Source organism: Fistularia commersonii, chromosome 11, assembly GCF_037954325.1.
Source record: "Fistularia commersonii isolate RoL2024-O1a breed Wild chromosome 11, RoL_Fcom_v1.0, whole genome shotgun sequence".
In the NCBI taxonomy this organism is placed as follows: domain Eukaryota; kingdom Metazoa; phylum Chordata; class Actinopteri; order Syngnathiformes; family Fistulariidae; genus Fistularia; species Fistularia commersonii.
Genome location: NC_141294.1, coordinates 12,332,166 through 12,353,628, shown reverse-complemented (window position 1 = coordinate 12,353,628; position 21,463 = coordinate 12,332,166). Strand labels below are relative to the sequence as shown.

The 21,463-nt window shown below is 39.4% G+C and overlaps 1 protein-coding gene across 1 annotated transcript in view; it reads right to left on the bottom strand.

Moving 5' to 3' along the window:
• Positions 1-8,123: 8,123 nt before the first annotated feature.
• LOC147229505 (uncharacterized) overlaps positions 8,124-21,463 on the bottom strand; it is a 28,784-nt gene continuing 15,444 nt past the window's right edge. The window contains exons 4-5 of the mRNA XM_086154978.1: positions 15,516-15,766; positions 8,124-14,859 (exon numbers count right to left, since the gene is read on the bottom strand). Coding sequence (XP_086011104.1) covers positions 14,635-14,859; positions 15,516-15,766 — 476 coding nt within the window. The 3' untranslated portion in view covers positions 8,124-14,634. The remainder of the gene's footprint in view (positions 14,860-15,515; positions 15,767-21,463) is intronic.

Sequence of the window (21,463 nt, the reverse complement as noted above, 5' to 3'; positions counted from 1 at the left end):
CCTCTATCACTGACTAATTCCGCTCCCACCGTCCCTCCCTCCCCCGCACCTTCCTTCCATCCCTCCTTCCTTCCTCCATCGGTTCTTTCCCTCCTTTCCGCCTGCCCCTGCTCAGCCGTCCGGCTTGGTTTGTATGTTACCACGGCAACGGATTTCGGTGGACTCCGTTAAGTGCCGTGCAACGGCACAAGCATTGGTATGACATTTTCCTTGAATCCCCCCTTGTTACTTTTATGTTTTGTTTGTTTTTAAGAAGTAACCCCCCATAAATCATTCAGATTTTGCAAACAAATAGTCTAATGAAGTAAAATAAAAGTAATTTACCCGAAAACTAAAGATGAAATTCTGTTAAAATCAGTTTATTCTCGAATTAGTAAAATGAATACATTAGTTTTCTGAATTAATTGTGTTATTAGATCACTGTTCCGTCCTATTAATTTACATTGGTGCATGATTTCGCCATTGTCTATATATCGTGTGGCCTTTGTTGAACACAACTTATCTGTTGACGATTTCTGGGGAAAACGAGTATATGTTCTATATGTTTGTGTTCATCAGTTTTTAAATCATGTAGGGAAGCCTGGTACAAATTGGGTAGACTTGAACATGTTTCGAGTTGCCTTGAAAATTAAGACTGAAACAGATTTGATTGGGTGTTCCACATGATTAAGAACTTTCCAATATAAGTTTATTGTTATAATGATGATAATACATTATATAATCTATTTTCCAGAAACATTTTTCACATTACTTTAACATTTTTGGCTGTTTTTGAATAACTACCCTCTGAATTTCAAGGAAAATTTGTTTTCAATATCTTGTATTTATTTATTCTTCTCCACTAACCTTACATCACAATATGCATTTCTGGACTCAATGTTATTATTTCCAGAGTTAGCAATGGATGCGGTCTTGTCATCCTACATTTGAAGCACATATTATGCACAGTATTCAGTTTCGTTTAGTTCTTAATCAGTGATATTTTAGGGATAAATCCTTTCCTCCTGTTCCAGGGAACCCCACATAATAGGACTAATTGCCATAAATATGCTTTAATGTTTGTCTCTAACTAGACTGTGTAGTTAAAAAGCACAAAAAGTCGTAATTTCTTTAAAAATCCCAATTGATATCTCATATTTTAACTTACGGCCACAGCCACTGTTTTACTCAAGCAATGCATGCTGGATTGATGACGTGTATAGGTTGCATGCAATTTGTACATGAGGGACAAAAGGTTAGATACTTTAGGACCAGGCACCACGCAGGGCAGCTAAATTTAGGCGGGGCCTGATGACTGATCTTAATGCAGCTGGAGGTACCAGCATATCTAGGTAGCACCTGGCTACGGCTGGATTTGTTGCTGTGATCTGGGGTAGAGAGGATAGCATATTTTATTGAACTTTCAGTCCCATGGGAGGATGGAGTTGACGAGTGTAAAAGATAGGTATGCTGAGATGGTGGCAGAGCAGTGAGGTTGGATGGCTCCGGGTGTGGCCTGTAGAGGTGGGTTGTGGCAAAGTCTGTTGCATTACTGCCCAAGTTGGGCATTCACAGATGGAGCCTGAAACTTGTGGTCAGTAACATGTCTTGCGCAGCAAAACGAGCTAGTGAATGGTTGTGGCTCAGGAGGAAGCATGGTAACTGTGGCGGTTGCTGAAGAAAGATAGTTGCTTTTGGAACAGCTATGTAGCATGGAGGCGGGTGTTTCCAGGACGCTGGATTTCCCTGTAAAGCTTTCTTGAGGTGTCAGGGGCCTAACTCGATGAAACACTGACGATGGAAGGTGCCCACTTGAAAACTCCAATGATATGTTTCAGGCTGCTGTTGGCAAGTGTCGGTAAGTGGTGTCTGGCTGGTGGAGTGGTAGCCTGCTGGTAGCTCGGTAGTTGTTTGTTTTAGATAGCTTCCAAGTCATCTTTCCAAGACTAAAATGACAAGAAGAGAAGAAAGGCGTGGGAAATTGCTTTTGAACATACAAAACTTCCAAAGGATCTGCAGCAGTGTTCTTGCCACTTCTTTGGATGCATTTGATGCATTTAGCCACCTTGGATTTTGGTACAAAGCACAGTAACACCTTTTCCTATGTATTAATAAATGTTACAGCTAGCTTAGGCTAGTGACTGTTATGAATAGTGCAGATGACAACTAGGGAAAGACCTAGCGACAGCATGAAGACAGCTGACAGGAGCGAATAGACCCCACCATGGCTGCAATGGGTTAGCACCTCACTGTGCCAGTAACCTGGGCCAATAGACAGCTGGTTACACCCTACTGAGCTACAAAGCTGAAGAAAACAGAAATACCCCTGGAGTCTGCGAGAGCGGGGGTGGAAGATAACTCCCCTTCGAATGACATGGCTATTGACCCAGGAACGGATTTGACAAGTAAGGAAAACATGTCATTGAGATCTAGTAGTTCAGGTGTAGATGGGAAGATGCAGCAGGTTTGTTTGTGTGGCTGGCAGAAAGGATTTTAAAGGGCCTTAGAATTCATCAAGGGAGGAAGAGGTGTTTGGTAGAGGGAACACAGGGACCCCGCATTGATAGGTATTTCTTAAAGTATATCAAGTCAGTCAAGTCCAGTAACCCACAGGACATCAGTACACCTGAGGTTGAGGCAGGTCCGAGCACTGAGGCAGGAGGAGAAGCCAGCCAGCCAAAGAGGGAGAAGATTAGGGTTCAGAAGCCCAGGGTTAGGTGGCCAGGCGCAGCAGAAAGTAGGAAGTGGGAGGGTGTTAATAGCAATTTGTTTTGGATGTTGAGGAGAGGAAGAAACCCCAGGGTTGAGGATTTAGATCTAGGTGTCAACAAGAGATTGGTAGACTAGTTCAAGAGAGAAGATCGCTTAAGAGCCAGTGGAGGAAAGCGGCGGAGGTTGAGAAGGTAGGAATAGATTGCCTGTAGGTAGAATTGTGGGGGTTATTTGGTAGTGCTAAGAAGAGCAGAGAATGTTTGGAAAAATAGGAAAAGGAAAGAGTGAGCGAGAATAGTGTTTTTACCGGACCCGTTTAGATTTATCGTGTTACTTAGTAAAGAGTGGTACTCTTATGGTGGGGAAGCAGAAGCTTGAGATGTATTTGCAGGTGTTGCATAAAGATAGGGAAAGACAGAGATGGCACTCCCCTCTGATATTCCACCTATTGTGGAAGTAGATAGTAGTTTGTGTGATGATAGTCCACCCAGGTTGAAGGAGGTTCAGGAAGTAGTGAAGTGAGCCACTTACCACTGTGCCTACTTACCAAGGAAAGAATAGACAATTGATACTTTGCAAAAGGCTGGAATTCCCGGCTTCTCCCGGTGCTTAGAGCACACCAGCATGATTTGTCACCAAATCCAGTCAGCTTGCCGTGAGAAGAGGGATTTTCATGTAATGTTTTTAGACCTGGCTCATGCTTTTAGGTGAGTGTCACATAGGCTGCTATGGGAGGCTTTTGATTTCTTTAGAGTGCAAGGCAGTGTAAAGAATTTAGTGAAAGCGTACTTTGCTGATATTGAGCTCTGCTTTACTGCATGGCAGCAGCTGGAGATAGGCATTATGGCGGAGTGCACAATTTTTCCATTAACCTTTATTATGGCGATGGCAGAAATTATTAGGGTTTCGAAATGGGTAGTAGGTGGAGAAAGGCCTCAGGGAGGGCTGCGTCTCCCTCCAGTGAGGGATTACATGGATGACATGATGACAGTGATGTCAACTATTCCATGTACTAGTAGGTCGTCAGAGACGTTAGATAGTAATCTGCAGTGGGTTAGACTGAAAGTTAAGCCAAGTAAGTCTAGGAGTATTTCAGTCATTAAAGGGAAGGCAGTAGACAAGAGGTTTATAAGTGGTGAGGTGGTGCCTACAGTATTAGAGAACCGGTGGAGAGTCTGGGTAGATGGTTTGATGCAAGACTTAGTGATAAGGGGCAATTGGGGCAGGAAATGATTCAAGGCATTTTAAGTACAGATAAGTCAGGGCTCCCAGGGAAGTTGAAATTGTGATGTTTGCAGTTTTGGCTGTTGCCTCGGCTGATGTGGCCGCTAACAGTGTATGAGGTTACCCTGTCAAAGGTAGAGAAGCTTGACAGGGTGATAATTTCAGTTATTAGGAAATGGCTCGGAGTCCCATGGTGCCTAATCAGCACAACATTGTATGGGAAGGCATATTGGCATCGCCAGTTTCTAGCTTGTCAGAAGAGTAAAAGTGGGCAAATGTTAGACTGAAAATGATTCTCACTCAGTCAAAAGACTCAGTGGTTAGGAGTGTGGCAACCATAGTTAAAACAGGGAGGAAGTGGAACCCAAAAGAGGCAGTGCAACAAGCACAGGCAGCCCTTAGTTATAGGGATATCATAGGCCGGGTGCAGCATTGGTGTGGCGGCTTAAGGTTGGGGTCAGGAAAACTGGTGTGGAGTAAGGCACCAGTTGCAGAAAAGAGGAAGTTGATAGTTGATGAGATACATCGGCAAGAGGCGGTAGAAAGCCATATTAGAGCACTGTCGCCAGCAAAGCAAGGACAGTAGGTGAATTGGGAGAATGTGGAAAGAAGAACCCTGAAGTGGAGAGAGTTGTGGGGCACGGAAGCTAATACAATTCCGTTTATCAGAGAGGCTATGTATGATGTGTTGCCATCTCCCAAGAACTAAAGCAATGGTTGGGGGAGAACACTGCCTGCCTATTATGTTCTGGGGTGGGCACGCTTAGACATTTTGACAGGGTGTAGGGTTAGTTTTTCCCAGGGGTGGTACACATGGTGTCATAACCAGGTCTTGAAATGTTTGGTAGCACCAGTGGAAGAAAAACGTTTTAGCATTAAAGTCTGTAGTTGGTAATAGGGAGGTTAGGCAAATAAATTTGTATACAAGGGAGAAAAGTTTAGATAATTTCGGACCAGGCACCACACAGGGCAGCTAAGTGTAGGCGGGGCCTGGGACCTGATGATTGATCTTAACTAGCAGCTTGTGGTACCAGCATATATTGTTTGCACCCGGCTACAGCCGAAATGTGTTGGTGGGGTCTGGGGTCCCCTTGGAAGATCGAGTTGATGAGGCTAGTGAGCGTAAAAAAGATAGGTATTCTGAGATGGCAGCAGAGCAGTGAGGATGGATAGCTCCGGGTGTGGCCTGTAGAGGTGGGTTGTCATGGGGTTGTGACGAAGTCTGTTGAATTACGGATCAAATTGGGGATTTGCGGACAGAGCCTGAAACTTGTGGTCAGTAACGTGTCTCATGCAGCAGAACGAGCTAGTGAATGGTTGTGACTAAGGAGGAAGCATGGTAACTGTGGAGGTTGCTGAGGAAAGATAGTTAGCTTTTGGAACAGCTATGTAGCATGGAGGCAAGTGTTTCCAGGATGCTAGATTTCACTGTCAAGCCTTCTTGAGGTGTCTTGGGCTTAACTCAACCTAACACTGATGATGGAAGGTGCCCACTTGAAAACCCCAATGATATGTTTCAGGCTACTGTTGGCTAGTGTAGGTAAATGGTGTCTGGCTGGTGGGGTGGTAGCCTGTTGGTAGCTGGCTAGTTGTTTGTTTTAGATAGCTTCCCTACAGCCTGGATTGGGCTTCCATATGTGTGTTTACCTAGGATTTTTGCATAAGGGATGGTAACATCTTGTCCTGTGAATTAATGAATGGCTGTCTGCTCTTGTTGACTTTTGCTCAGTTTGGTAATATTGCCACGTTGTGTTGCTTTTGGATGCAAAATCCAGTTCAAGGGAAAAAGTGAGTGGTAATCTTTCAAGACTAAAATCACTTCTTTCCAGGGGACAAGAAGAGAAGAAAGGCTTGGGAAATTGCAAAAGTTCCAAAGGATCTGCAGGATCTTCTTGCCACTTCTCTCTGGATGCATTTAGCCAACCTAAGCTGCAGAAGGAGCTCACAGGTGTGGCTAGAAAACCGACACTAAAGCCAAACACCATGCCTACAGTTTGCTTTTCACAAGCAGATAAAAGGTCCTCAGGAAATAAGTGAAGCTCGCTCAAAGAAACACCACAGATGACATGTCTTTGCACCATAGGATAAAATGAATGGGACTTAGCCCACTGCAACCACATGACAACATTACCAACACAATTGTGATTTACACAACCGCAGCCTATGATTGTTTTTTTTCACAATTTTATCGAAAACTAAGATATATTGAGAGATCTTGTTTTTATGTATCTGGTACAAATATTGATCAAATAGGACAATAGCATTTTAGTAAGGGGGGTACCTTTAGCAGTAAAATGTGATGTTGCTCTGCTTGTCTTGGCAACTGGACTTGAGTTTCTGCACTTAAAAACATTTCACACCTCAGAGGCTTCTTCAGTTCTTACTGAAGACAGATGATGTTTGAAACATCAAGTAAAGAAACTCAAGTTCAGTAGCCAAGACAAGATTTTGACAAGAATTCACCATGACCTGGATGACCGAGAGCCTCCACAGAGATGTTGCCCTTTTTTCTTGTTAATTTTACATGAAAGTTTATATAGATTTATTTAAGGTTGAAAGTCAAACTTTTGTAATGGAGAAAAAAGGATTTAGTCAGCCACCAATTGTGCAAGTTCTCCCACTTAAAAAGATGAGAGGCCTGTAATTTTCATAGTAGGTACACTCCAACTATGAGAGACAGACTGTAGGGGAAAGAATCCAGGAAGTCACATTGTTAAGATTTTTAATGAATTAATTGGTAATTTCCTTGGTAAAATAAGCATTTGGTCACGTACAAGCAAGATTTCTGTCTCACAGACCATGTAACTTCTTTAAGAGGCTCCTTAGTCCTCCACACGTTACCTGTATTAATGGCATTTGCTTGAACTGGTTATCAGTATAAAACACACGTGTCCACAATCTCAGTAACACTCCAAACTCCACTATGGCCAAGACCAAAGAGCTGTCAAAGGACACCAGAAACAAAATTGTAGACCTACACCCAGCTGGGAAGACTGGATCTGCAATAGGTAAGCAGCTTGGTGTGAAGAAATCACCTGTGGGAGCACTTCTTAGAAAATGGAAGACATATAAGACCACTGATAATCTCCCTCGATCTGGGGCTCCACACAAGACCTGTGGGGTCAAAATGAGCACCAGACGGGTGAGCAAAAAACCCAGAAGCAGCATTTTGATGATCCGGAAGAGGATTGGGAGAATGTCCTATGGTCAGATGAAACCAAAATGGAACTTTTGGCACAAACTCAACTTGTCATTTTTGGATGAGAAAGAGTGCTGAGTTGCATCCAAATAACACCATACCTACTGTGAAGAATGGGGGTGGAAACATCATGCTTTGGGGCTTTTTTTCTGCAAAGGGACCAGGATGACTGATCTGGGTAAAGGAAAGAATGGGGACATGTATCATGAGATTTTGAGTTAAAACGTTCAATCAGCAAGGGCATTGGAGATAAAATTTGTCTGGGTCTTTCAGTATGACAATGATCCCAAACACACCTTAAGAACCATAGCAAGGTCCTGGAGTGGTCGAGCCAGTCTCCAGATCTCAACCCCATAGAAAATCTTTGGAGGGAGTTGAAAGTCTATGTTGTCCAGCGACAGCCCCAAAACATCAGTGCTCTAGAGGAGATCTGCATGGATGAATGGGCCAAAATACCAGCAACAGTATGTGAAAACCTTGTGAAAACTTAAGAGCAATGTTTGACCTCTGTCATTGACAACAAAGGGTATATAACAAAGAATTGTGATGAATTTTTGTTCTTGACCAAATACTTATTTTCCATCATTTGAAAATAAATTATTTAAAAATCAGACTATGACTTCCTGGATTTCTTTTCCTCATTCTATATCATAGTTGCAGTGTACCTATGATGAAAATTATAGGCCTCTCATCTTTTTAAGTGGGTGAACCTGCAGAATTGGTGGCTGACTTAATACCTTTTTGCCCCAGTGTCTTTAGCTGAGGAAAAGAATGAAGCGTACATGAAAAAACAACACCCACCTATGCATGAGCAGATCATTATTAGTAATTTGTAGTAATTTCTAGTTTTTCCTGTTTATGGTAAAAGATTAAGTACATCTTATTTTGAAACTTCAACTTTTGTTGCAGATGAACTGAGAAGTAATAGCTGCTTTTCTGATATCTGACCTCTAAAATACCATATCATCTTGAACAAATTGGTTAAGTGAGACACAATACGGAAATCCAGCAATGTCTATGTGAGAATTTATTGATTTTCTTTAAACACTAAAAGTACCTGGTCTCAGTGACTTAAACAGGTATTATAACAAAATGATGAAAAACAAAACATAACACCATCATCATTACCTTTATAATCATCATAATGGCTGACAGGACTTGGTATACATGACATTTAGATGGTGTAATTGTGATCCACATGCAGGCACAAGATGAAGTTGCCAACAGCCTCCAATTTATAGAGGTAAATAGTTGGCAGTCGAACATCAAAACCGACAGTGGTCACAAGCAGTCAAAATGTTATACATTTAATCAGTTTTTCACACCCACAGTCAATCTGATGCCCTCAGTCACTTTTACTTTTTTTCCAAACTTTTAAAATACAAAAAATGGCATGTTATCAAAAGTATTGCATCACATACAGACTGAGATGAGCTTTCAAATGACAACATTGTACAGGGAGTAAAAATACCTCTAATAACAAAGATTTTAACACCATTCATTTTTCCCTGTGTCAGTTCAAAAACAGTCTGCATAAAAAATGTACTTAAAATGTTAAAACACTTCAAAACACAAATAAGATGTCCCTTTCATCCCCTAGTTTCCCATTTTAGGATCAAAGATCGAGGGGACCTCTGATTGTTCCCTGAAGAACTCCTGCATTAAGCTTTTTAAGCTTAATTATACTCCAGTTACATGTCAACAAGTTTACCTTTCGCTCAGGCTCAATTTTTTTTTATAAAAGTAAAACATCCTCTGGCTCCCAGCAACACTTACTACAAGTTCAATTCCCTTCTTAAATTCTCTCAACATGGGAGCCGCACATCAATTTTTCAGAAAACTATTATCCAACAAAAGAAAAGTAACAGGAATCAGGTTAAGAACTCTCTGAATAAGTCTCACTAAAATTTAAAATCACAACTGAAAGACTACTTACAGTTTGAACTGCCTACCAATAAGGATTAGGGGAAAAAAATAGTCATAATAACAGAATCAGGACAATGTGCGCACACATTTACATATAGATTTGATTCCTTTTTTTTTTTTTCCATGTTGTCTTTCTTAACAGTTTTATGACTTAAAAAATGACTGTTTCAAAGGGTCATTCAAAAGGACTTGAAGTTCAGTAAATTACAATTCTTTCATCTGTATATTGTATTTTACTTTTACTTTTCAAAGTTTTATTATAGGTGAATATATCCCAGCTAAGCCAGATGTTGCCTGACAAAGAAAACAAAAAGAATTACAATAACTCTTCCTACACTTTCGGGTACAAATTATTAAGGAAACTGTTTCTCTGTATTTTCAAAATTTGATAACCAATGCCCAGTTATCAAAGTAGAACAAGTCCAATAAATACATTCATTTTAAAATCTGATTTCTTGAAAACATTTGGAGGATCTTATTTCAAAGTCACTGGATAAAGAACTCAATGGCATTAATTGTGTATAGAGCCTATTAAGTTAAAATGACATTCTGTTCACTAGAAATCCCTAGTGTCCTTCATCATTGGCTTTGTTGTTATACAGGTTTTTATCCTGGTATCAATCATTTTCAAGACATTAAGGTAATTTAATGTAAAATCTGTGGAGATTGTGGAAATTTGGACTTGTACTGGCTGACGTAAATGGAGACAACTAAAAATGAGTTATTTGTATTAGCTGAAAAATGTTAAACTCAACTGTGTTAAAACTGACATCCATTCAGAATACTGTGTTTGTCACACTCAAAGTACAAACCGAATCAAGATGATATTTTAAGTGTCCATTTGATCAGTATATTTAGATTGAATCAGAATTTTAGTGTTACAATATGGAGCATTTTAATTGATCTCAATGTTGAATCGTTCTATCTTCAGTTTGAGTTGATAATACAACAGTAATAACTTACATGTATTGCCAATTTCCAACAGAATGTTAAGCCGCATTTGGGATTTTTCAAATATTTCACAGAGGACAATATGGCATACAAGCGCTGAGCTAGCCTTATCTGTTCCTCCCGGACAAAGGAGGAGGCACATTGTATTTCAGAATTTAAGGACATTCTGAAAGTCACGTTTAAAAAGATTTAGTAAGCTGATTAAGAAACCACAGATGATTGAATCAATTCACTGTATTTGGTGTTCAATCAATAGCCAATCGTGACTGATTGGGTATTACGGATGTAAACTCTGTCAACTAAATATTCAAACAGTAAAATAAGTTATAGGGGAAAGAAATACAGAGGTTTTCTCATAAATGTTAAGTATTTTCCCATGATAAACAAAATCCTAGGTTGTTCTAGATTTCAGAATGTCTTTAATCTTCGGCTCTTTCACAAGTTTCTTCAGGTTTTTTCCCCTCTATTATGGCTTTCTAAACAATGAGGAGTTGTAATAACCATCTATAACCTTCTGTCAGTGATGTCACATGATGACCCCATTGCAAAAAAAAAGATTAAATTAAAATAAATAAAATTGTCGCCAAAGGACATCATTTCAACAGTTTACTGGAGTGGACACATGGAGTTACAAGTTGTCTTTGCAGAGTGACCATGAGCTAATACGTCCTGTGAAAACCACATTACTGCAGTTCTGGAGGTGAATGTTGGTATTTTGTGCGTATTACTTAAATAAACAACAATAAAAAAAAAAAAAAAAAAACACAATAAAAGCTCAAGAGCCAATGATAGAAGGTGAAATCTGCTTAGGCATCCTTAAGAGGTTAAAATGTCGATTTAAGAAACAGGAACCAGACAGTTTTCAAACAGTCTGGCCTATGAATTAATTTGTGAAGCCTTTTATTCTCTAGTGTTTGTTATGGTTTGAAAAAAATACATCCTCATCAATAATTTTGTTTCATTATGAAGAGAACACACAAGATTGTGAGTAAGATTGTGAAAAATTAATAATTTGAAATGATGATGTACATCTTGTTGCTCTGGCAAATGGTTAATATTAACTCTTAAGTTGACTTGTGAGTCATGATTACCATATTGGTTTCACGATAATTATTGTAGGTGAGGAGGAGTATTTTTATCCTCAGACCTTTTAAATTATTATTTTTTTAATCAGAGTTTCTCTCATGGTAGCAGCAGAATTCTCAAGGTTTTGTGAGTTTTGATCACTGAACTAAAGCTACACAAATCACATCATCAGGAACCTGGTTTCCTCGAACCTGAGAAGATACTGCAGTTATGTGGTTTTCCTAAAAAAGGGAGAGAGACATATCCAAAAGGAACAAACCCACAAGAAAAATTGTGTAGTCAATCATTAAGTCTGCTCACCCACTGAGGTAACAAAGAAAAAAACTCTTGAAATGTTTTTACAAGAAAACTGAGGTATGTGAAGGTGTGTGGAGATGGAAAGTGCAACAGAATAACACAAATGCTGGTCATTTGCAAAAAGCGGTGCGTAATTCAGATTAACGGTGGGGTGAAAACAAGCTTGAGCTACTTATTTTATTAGAGACCAGGGTAAATGAGAATTTCTATCTGCGGATTCCCTGGTCTCAACTGCAGTTTGCGATGGCTTGGGAGTTTCACTGATCACTCTAATAAAGATTCTCTGATTCAGATTCAAGAAGCTGAAATTTAAAAAGCTGTAAAAAATTGGTTTCGGTCATGATAAGAAATATTTTGTCATACAGTTAAAATAAAATAGAGAACAAACATGGCAAAAAAACAACCTCTTAAGCTATTCAATCCTGCACAGAAAAGTAAATTACATCTAAACGTCAAGATGAAATAAAAGCGAAAATCCCTTTAGAACAAGTCAAAATTTTTGATGGCACAATTTGTTATTCCAACTAACAATGTTTTATATTCATTTTTGATTTTCTTTTACAAATTTTAGTGATATTTCTTTCATTTATTTTTCACAATTTCCTTGTTCTTGTTGCTTAAGATTTTGTGCTAAAAAATGTTATTAAATGATTCATTAAAAGGACCTCTAAATCATAATATCTTTCATGGTAAAAAAAAAAATCACAACAAAGAGATCTGGGTCAATGCTTGAATTAAATTTTTAACCTGCCAGACTGAGGCAACGGCAGGAAACGAATCATATAACCATTATTTATAGATAAATACCTCTTGCGAGCATTTGCATGTTCCTAGAGCAACTGAAGAGGTCTAATCTTGAGAAAATGCAGCTATGTAAAGTTAAAAGGAGGAAGTTGGATATCTGTATTATTCTAGTTGCTCCTTGGAAACTGATTCTTTCAGATATCCAAAAAGAAAATCAAAGCTACTATGAACCAATTAACATGTCCATTATAGCATTTTTTTCCTCATGTTATTGAACCTCATTTGTTTAATCTGCTTTCCTTTGTTGTGTTTGGGACTAAAGATATTTGACATTGTATTGTGTGAAAACTCATTTCCACCAATATTACACAAAAATAGAAATTAAAAATAAAGCATACCTTATACCAAAAGATTCATATGTGAAAGTAGCAGTTAGCAGTTTGGCAAAAACTTAAGCAGTTTTTAACTTCATATAAATGAAAAGTCATCTTGCCAAACATTTCTCTGCATCAATCAAAGAAAAAACAGATCATGGTTGAGATATATTGTTAAGGATGAGTTATCTCCCAACTGTTTTGGCCACAGCAAGCATAATGCAATGACCCACTTACCAGCACAATTAACTTCTAGCGTCAGTCACAATTGTAAGACATATTTTCTGAAAATGCAAATGAAATAGTCATGTTTTATACATATATTAATTGAAAAATGTCTTAAAACTGCTTATGTCTCAAAATTATGAATTTAAACATGTTGGCTCAGAGTCTCAAAGATTCTATAAGGAAAGTTTCTTCTGTTCTGGTCTTTGGCTGGCAGAAATGAGCTTACATTTTTGTGATTCATTCAAAACAAAGAATGAAAGTCAAAGAAATGCTTGTAAATTTAAAAGGAACGTTTCCAGCAGAGGCGCAATGCGAGTTGATAGCGAGAGCTCAAATTTCAAGGTGCAATGAAGAAGTAAACAGTCTGGTATTTAAACTTCTTTCTCCAAGTTTCCTTCCATCATTACTAGTGTTTGGGGAAAAAAATACACACAAATAGCAAATACGGTAGATTGTGGGGATTCACATTCAATAAGTCCAAATTGACTAGCAATACACACCAGGTCCCTCTTCGCTTCAGCCCAAACAGTAGAATCCAAAAGTCTTCGGAAAAATGTTTAACTGCACTTGACAAAAGATAAAAAAAGTAAAAACCAAACATTAAGAGAAAAAGTCATGTATGTTGACGAAACGAAGGGCACTTAGAAAAAAGAAAAGAATTGGAGAAATCCGTCTGTCCGTGCAATAAAAATCCACAATTACCAGCCAGGAAACAAAACCACAAATACCGAAGGAGGAAAAAAAGACAAAGCCTAAACCCAGAAATTCAAAGAGCACCTCTTGGTTGACCAGCTTATTGCAAACAAGAGGCTGAGAGATTTTGAACAGTAGCAGAAGCATAACCAAGTGCTTCTTGTGTCTTTCATTTGTTTGTTTGCACCACTGATTACACCCAAAAAGTAAAGTCTAAAATCCTAAGTCTAAAAATAGGCCTGAAAATCCTATGTGAATCTTTTTCAGTAAGAAAAGTGTGGCCTCACACGAGAATAAAAAAAGACTTATTTAAGGCCTGGATCTCATCAGCAATAAAATATAACAAAAGCAGTCAATTTTCTTGTAAAATATGCAAGTTTAAAACTATTGCTTGCTGTGTTAACACCAATTTGACATTTTTAGGTGGCTTCTTCAAATTGTATGGTGAATTCTAGTATACTAACTATAAATGCCTTTTTGGCAAACTTTTGGAAATACTGATAGCAATTCTTTGGAGATTCTAAAATTTATTGCAACTTTTAAGAATTATTTCCATAGATAATTTCCGATTTTGAAAACAGACACATGAATTTGATTCAGAAGTTATTAGGAAATAATTAAACATAATTACCAAATTACAAAAGAATGGTCAAATACTAAACTTTGAATAGATTTTTAGAAAAGGGTGAATTGTCTTAAATTCTGGTGTTTTTTTTCCCCATGGGATGCAATATTATAAAAACAGCCAACTTCTGATGGTGAATAATTTTACAACATCATACTAATGAAGAAATCTGGGTCTCAAACTTTTGTTTGTACATTGATATAGTATCACTAAGTGTGTTTTTTTCCACTTTTGATGTGCTATAGTACTACTTGAATTGTTTGAGGAAGTTGCTGAAAGTAAAGAAAAGATAATTTTTGCTGGCAATTAAAGAAAATTACAGATTAAAAATAAATTTGTATAAGAAAAAAAACAGAATTAAAGATGTCACCTACGGACTTCATATTGAGAGCTTTGATTTTCTGACGACTCCAGAGAAAGAGCATGAGTTGATTGGTCTATCCAAGCGCTCAGGGCAGGAAGCTCAATGGTGGGTTACATGTTATGTTGCCTCAGGAGATGAAAACATCCAAACCGATTACAAAGAGTTTATTTTGGATTCCTTTCCGCTCTATTCTGATCTGGCGTCTGAATTTTGGCCTTTTTGGTCCAACGGCTCAGGACTGGCTCCCAGGGTGCTGGGTCCGGATGTGGCTGTGAAGGCGAGTCGATGAGGAGAACCTCTTGCCGCACTCCAAACAGTGAAGTGGTGAGGTCCTGTCAGTCGAAGAGGAGTTTGTTTCGGTAGTGGCATGACTCAGACGGTGAGCTTTAAGCAGCAAGACGCGGCTGAAGCGGCGACCACATTCATCACACTCTGACCAAACCCTCCTCCTCTTCTTCTGCAGGAGAAAACATTTAAAATCAACTAATTGATCAAGTGACCTGCATGAATCACGAACATTTTAAATATGTTCAAATTATTCAAATTATATACAATAAAATCCTAAATACACTAAACTATGAATTTAGGGACTAAGAGTGGGAAAATATGACAGCAGAGTTTCCCCTGCATTTGACGTATACTTCTGCATTGTTGGTGGCATAATAGTTTTGGGGAGGTGAGTTTAAGCTGTACTTAAAAGAACTGAGCAAAAGTGATTTAAAAACAAGTACTTGTACAATAGTAACACAAAGTCAGTTTTCCCCTCTTAGATATATTAAGTTGAGAGTATGTCCAGGATTGGGTTGTTATCAGTGGGCTATATGCAGACTAGTTTTTGATCATGTTTATGAAACAGCAACAAAATTCTTGACATTGCTGCTGCAGCTGCACAGAGACCTGACACCAATAGACTATACAGCACAAGGCACATTGAATGGCATGATTTCAAAATCATCAAAACAGAACCAAAATGTAGAAAACCAGTCAAAACAACTTTCCCCCGAAATGCAATTGCCCCTAAGTTATCATAGAGGGAAAAAAAAATGTCCAAATTAAAATATTCAAAGTTACATATGAACTTGATTAGAACTATCTTTTTCTAGTGTGTGTTACCTTTCTCCCTTTCTCTTCCTCCTCCCCCTCTTCTTCCTCCTCTTCCTCTTCGTCCTTGGTTGCCAAAGAGGATGGGGAGGTTGGGCCCAGCTGATTGAGGCGGTTACTATGTTCAACGGCCCCTTCAGTGGACAGGTTGGCCAGCGGTTCTGCAGCGGTGGCACTGGCCTCATTGTCGTCCTCCAGCAGCTGTGATGGTAGCGTCAGGAGGCGCTGCAACATGGAGGCTGATGGACGCCGCCCACATCCCTCTGCAAGGACAGGAAAATTTCATTTTAGAGTCAAAACATTAGAGTTTGTAATTAATCAAACAAAATTAGACCTTTGGAAAAATTAACACTGGGCGACACAATTATCTGCAAAAAATCTGATGTTTATAAATCAATTATTTTGACACATATTTATCTTAAGTTAACAAATGTGATTTTTAATTCAAATTTACAATTTTATAAATCTCAACTGGACAGTTTCAGAGGGAAAAAGACATTTCCAAAATAGAAAAAAAATTATATATTAAGGGCTATATATCAATTTCTATTTTCTATTAATTTAGCAATATTCAAGAAATTTCTGGCTAAAGCACAAGTTGCATAAATGCTAACTGTGCATTATGGCAAAGTGCACTTTAGGTATACTCTGTTTTATTTAATTCCCTTTGGGATTTGTTTAAAGGTCAGCTAGGGAATAAAAAACATGCTTTTATGACCAGCAACAGCGTACAACATATAACATTCGACTTATCAGATTTTGCTGTAATTGGAGCTCCAAGTTCTACAGCAGATAGATCTTGCAGCTGGCTTGACCAGCAGTCAATCATACTAGGACTTTGCCACATAGCATAGGGTCCTGCCATGGCAACTTCACTCCATAACAGACCAAGAGAAGCCATGGCATATCTAAATCCAGTATACTTGGAGCTCTCTACTCCCTCCTAGGATCAAACACCAGTGCAAAGTAGACCCAAGTTTATATCCAGTTAGGCTGCCAGGGACGTATGAAAGCGTGTGTTCAAAAAGGCATCTGTACTCTTTTAAAGGTAATTTGTCAAAAAATTAATCACCTTTTTTACCAAGCAATTCTCTGATTAAATGCATTAAATTACTGGAACTTCACTCAAAGTAGAAAACCATTTGGAAAGTGATGTTTCATTAAACTGTGAATGACTGAAATGACCTCTGGCATTCAGAGGATGATCTATTCACTTGGCATTTAAATAATCATTATCTATAATTATGTAATAATCATAAATACAAAAGAAAAACATGTTTATGGAAACATGTGTTTCTTATACAAAAATTAAGATGTTAAATTTGTAGCCCACAAGTTTGCAGTTGCTTGGGGCACCACCCCTCCCTTGACACTGTATTGCGATGGAAACGTAAACCCTGGCACCTTAACTTAGCTAGTGAGTAGATCATCCAAAATATCAAATATCATGGTGGTTATATTGCAGCGGTTAGTGCTTCAGTCTCACTGCACAAAGGACTCTGGTTTGATTCCAACAAGGGTACCCTATCTGTGTGGAGTTTGCATGTTTTCCATGTGTCTAGATGGCTTCCGGTTTCCTCCCACATTTGAAAAAACATGCAGCAGGTTAATTGGAGAAAACTGCCCCGAATGACTGAGTGAGTGAATGCTGTCTGTCTTTGTATGTCGACCTGGGTGTTAAAGCATCCCCTGTGACCCTGAGTGCAGGATAAGCAGAAGACGATTGATGAATGGATAGATCAAACATCATGTAATACTTCCTCTTGACATCCTGCCCCGCAGTGCCTATCCCAGCATCCTTCTACCAATATATTCACTATCTCTCTTTTGTGCATGACCATACCATCTCAGTCTGGCTTCTTAGATCTTTGTTGACATTAAGTACTTCACATCCTCCACCATCTTGATCTACAGATCACAATGTCATCTCCAAACATCATGCACCATGGAGATTCCTGTCAAACCTCATCTGTCAGGCTGTCCATCACCATTGCGATCAAGAAGGGGCTCAGAGCTGATCCCTCATAGTACATAGTACCCCTGACACTTTTCTCCACCCATTCCAACCTGCTTGGACAGGTCTCTTTACCTCTTTTCCACACTCTCCATTGCTCTGGACTGTTGACCCCAAGTACCTGAAATCCTACAGCTCCTTGATCTCCACTCCCTGTAGCCTCACCGTTCCACCCGAGTTCTTCTCATTCACACACATATACTCTGTCTTGCTGCAACTAACTTTCATTCCTCTCCTTTTCAGAGCATACCTCCACCTCTCTAGATTTTCCTCTACCTGTTTTCTGCTCTCACTACAGATCACAATGTCATCTGCAAACATCGTGGTCCATGGGGATTCCTGTCTGACCTCATCCGTCAGCCTGTCCATCACCATTGCAATCAAGAAGGGGCTCAGAGCTGATCCCTGATGGAGTCCCACCTCCACCATGAACTTCTCGGTTACCCCTACAGCACACCGTACCACTGTTTCACAGCTAGCACACATGTCCTGCACCAGTCTAACATACTTCTCTGCCTCTTCAGACAATACCATAGTTCCTCTCTCAGCACCCTGTTGTTTACCTTTTCTAGGTCTTCAAAGGCACAATGCCTTCTCTGTACTTCTCGGTACTTCTCATCCAGTATTCTCAAAGCAATTACTGCACCTGTAGTACTTTCTAGACATTAAACCATACAGCTGCTCACAAATGCTGACTTCTACTCTAAGTCTAGTTTCCACTTCTCTTTCCATTAACTTCATTGTATGGCTCATCAACTTTATCCCTCTAAAATTACTGCAATTCGCCACATCCCCTCTATTCTTAAAAATGGGCACATCACACTTCTTCTCCATTCCATAGGCATCTTCTTACTCTCTAAGACCCTGTTAATTAATATAACCAGAAACTCTACTGCTGCCTCTCCTAGACACTTGCATACCACCACAAATATATCATCAGGACCACCTGCTATTCCAGTCTTCATCATCTTCAGTGCCTTCCTCACTTGACGTTTACGAATCTTTGCTACTTTGTGGTGTGCAATAGTCATGTCTTCTATCCTTCCCTCTCTTTCATTTCCATGTGCATTAGCTCTTCAAAGTACTCTTTCCATCTTCCTATCACTCTTCTTGCATTTTTCAATACATTTTCATCTATCCTTAATCAACCAAACCTGCTGTACATCCTTTCCACCTATTTGCCAACCTGTATATATCACTCTCCATCCTTACTGTCCAACCGAGCATACAAGTCATCGTATGCCCTTTGTTCTGTCTGACCACCTCTCCAGCACTTCCTGACCACCCAGAGCCTTTCTCAACTCCTCTCTGAAAATCAGACAACACTCTTCCCTTTTGAGCTTCCACCACTTTGTCCTTTGCTCAGTCTTTGTCCTCATTATCTTTTTTTTTGTCATCAGAGTAATTTTACAAACCACCATTCTATGCTGTCTGATTACACTCTCTACTTTGCAGTCACTGATCTCATTCAGGTTACGTCGTCTATACAAGATGTAGTCTACCTGTGTGTTCCTACCATCGCTCTTATAAGTTACCCTATGTTCCTGTCTTTTTGGGAAAAAAGTGGTTACTACAACCATTTCCATCCTTTTTGCAAAGTCTACCGCCATCTGTCTCTCTGTGTTCCTATCCTGGATACCAAGCCTGCCTATCACTTCTTCATCACCTCTACAGTCATGGCCAAAAGTTTTGAGAAAGACACAACCATAGAAACATCTGTCAAACACTTAAAAACCCTGAAGGAACAGACTTTGTGAAACTGTCATTCTCAAAACTTTTGGCCATGACTGTATTGCCTGCATTAACATGTCCATTACCACTCTCTCAGCTCTGAGGATATTACCGGTATGCATCACTTCCTCTAACTCACTCCAGAAATTCTCCTTCTCCTCTAACTCACATCTCACCTGTGGGGCCTGTGGAGCCACAGAGGATCACATCCTCAATTTCCAATTTTAGACTCATAAGTCTATCTGACACTCTTTCCCCCTCCAGAACATTTCTGACAAACTCCTTCATTATAACTCCTACTCAATTTCTCTTCCTGTCAGTACCATGAGAGTACAACTTAAAGCCTGCACCTAAGCTTCTAGCCTTGCCACATTTCCACCTGGTCGCCCAGACACACAGTATATCCACCTTCTTTCTCTGCATCTTGCCAACCAACTCTTACTCACAGACTCTTGCTTTTCTTCTCTCTCTGCTTGGAAACATGCCTTCCTCCTCACATCTTCTATCTGTAGGTTATCTGTTAACCTAGCCCTCCACTGATCCGGAATGAGATTCCTAGGTTTAATTTGAATATTTGTTTTGGTACAGGTTTTACACTGTATGCCCTTCCTGACGTAACCCTCTGCATTTATCCAGGCTTGAGACCAGTTCAGAGAGACATTGCCTTGTGCCCCCACCTCCCCCCAGGCTACAAAAGTTGTGCCAAAACTAAATTTGCAAATTGAACCTAATATGATATTCATGCCACATCAGGGTTAACAAAGGCCACCATCGGTACAGATACCCTAGAAGGCACTAGTGGAATTTGGGCTACTGTGGTTCGAAGGAGAGGAGCCAGATGGTTTGAGGGAAGACGAGCCTCTGGGTTTGAGAGTAGGGACTTAGAATACGGGGACTACTACAGGAAAAAAACAGAATTGGATGACGTGATCAAGGAGACCATGTGGAAAGGCAGTAAGTCTAGACCAGGAGTGTCAAACATATGGCCCGCGGGCCAAAGCCAGCCCGCAAGGAGGTTTGATCAGGCCCGCAGGATAATTTAAAAGTGAAAAATGCATAAAAGACATGAATTAAATTTTCTAATTAAATGCAATTCAAGAATTATCCCAGGGGGTGCACTGTTTTGATCAGAGTAGAAGACAAGCCGCATCATTGAGACAGACCAAACAGCAGACGGTATCAATGCACCACCAGCTGCTTGTTACGACGTTGTTTCTACCCTGTTCTCTACCTCCCCGCTACACCCTCATTAGCCAAAATGTCATTATCAAAACGGAGAAAAGTAGATAAAGAGTGTAGAATTTTCAAAGAAAAATGGACCACGTCCTACTTCTTTATCGAGACGCATGGGAAACCTTTGTGCTTGGTGTGTTTGCAACAAGTTTCACCATTTAAGGAATACAATATTTGCCGCCACTACAAGACTCATCACAGCGAAAAATATGACAGCTTGCAAGGACAAATGAAAGGAGAAAGGATCAACGAATTGCTGGCGGGTCTGAGGAAACAGCAGTCCACTTTCACCCATAGCCGAGAAGTCAGTGAAGCAGCGATAAAAGCCAGCTCCCTAATTGCTCGCGAAAATGTGCAATTTAATATTAGTCAGCAGCTTCACAACAAAAGAGCATGGTGGAATTCTACTGTTCATGCAATTCCATAAAAATTTTCAGTATGTATTGTATGTGTATGTATGTTCCATGTATGATGTTTACATATTTACAGGACAGGGGAAAATCTTCTTCCCTACACATTTAATAGCACTCTCTTTAGTTTGTAAGGTGTAGACGGGGATTCAATCTAGATTTTATATGCACATGTGTAAATGGTTTAAAAATACCTTTCTTAATAAGTCTCATTTAATCTTAAAGTGCATTACTATATTTTTCAATACTAATTACTTGTTAAAGTTTTGTGCCTTTGTACGATCATTGGGATGGGTTGCAATGCATCCATGTGAATGAGAAAAGTAATTTGCACTTTTGTCTATGGAAATATGAGGTGTTTCATGAAATGTTTTGTAAAAGGATTGTTCATTAAATTTCAAGATTTTCCTAATGCTCTTGTGCTTCTTTACACCAAAACAAAGGAAAGACATGATATTTTGGTTATTTATTGCTAAGTATGCTATAATTTTAATGGTCCGGCCCACTTGACATCTACCTGAGCTGTATGTGGCCCGCGTTGTGAAATTAGTTTTACACCGCTGGTCTAGATG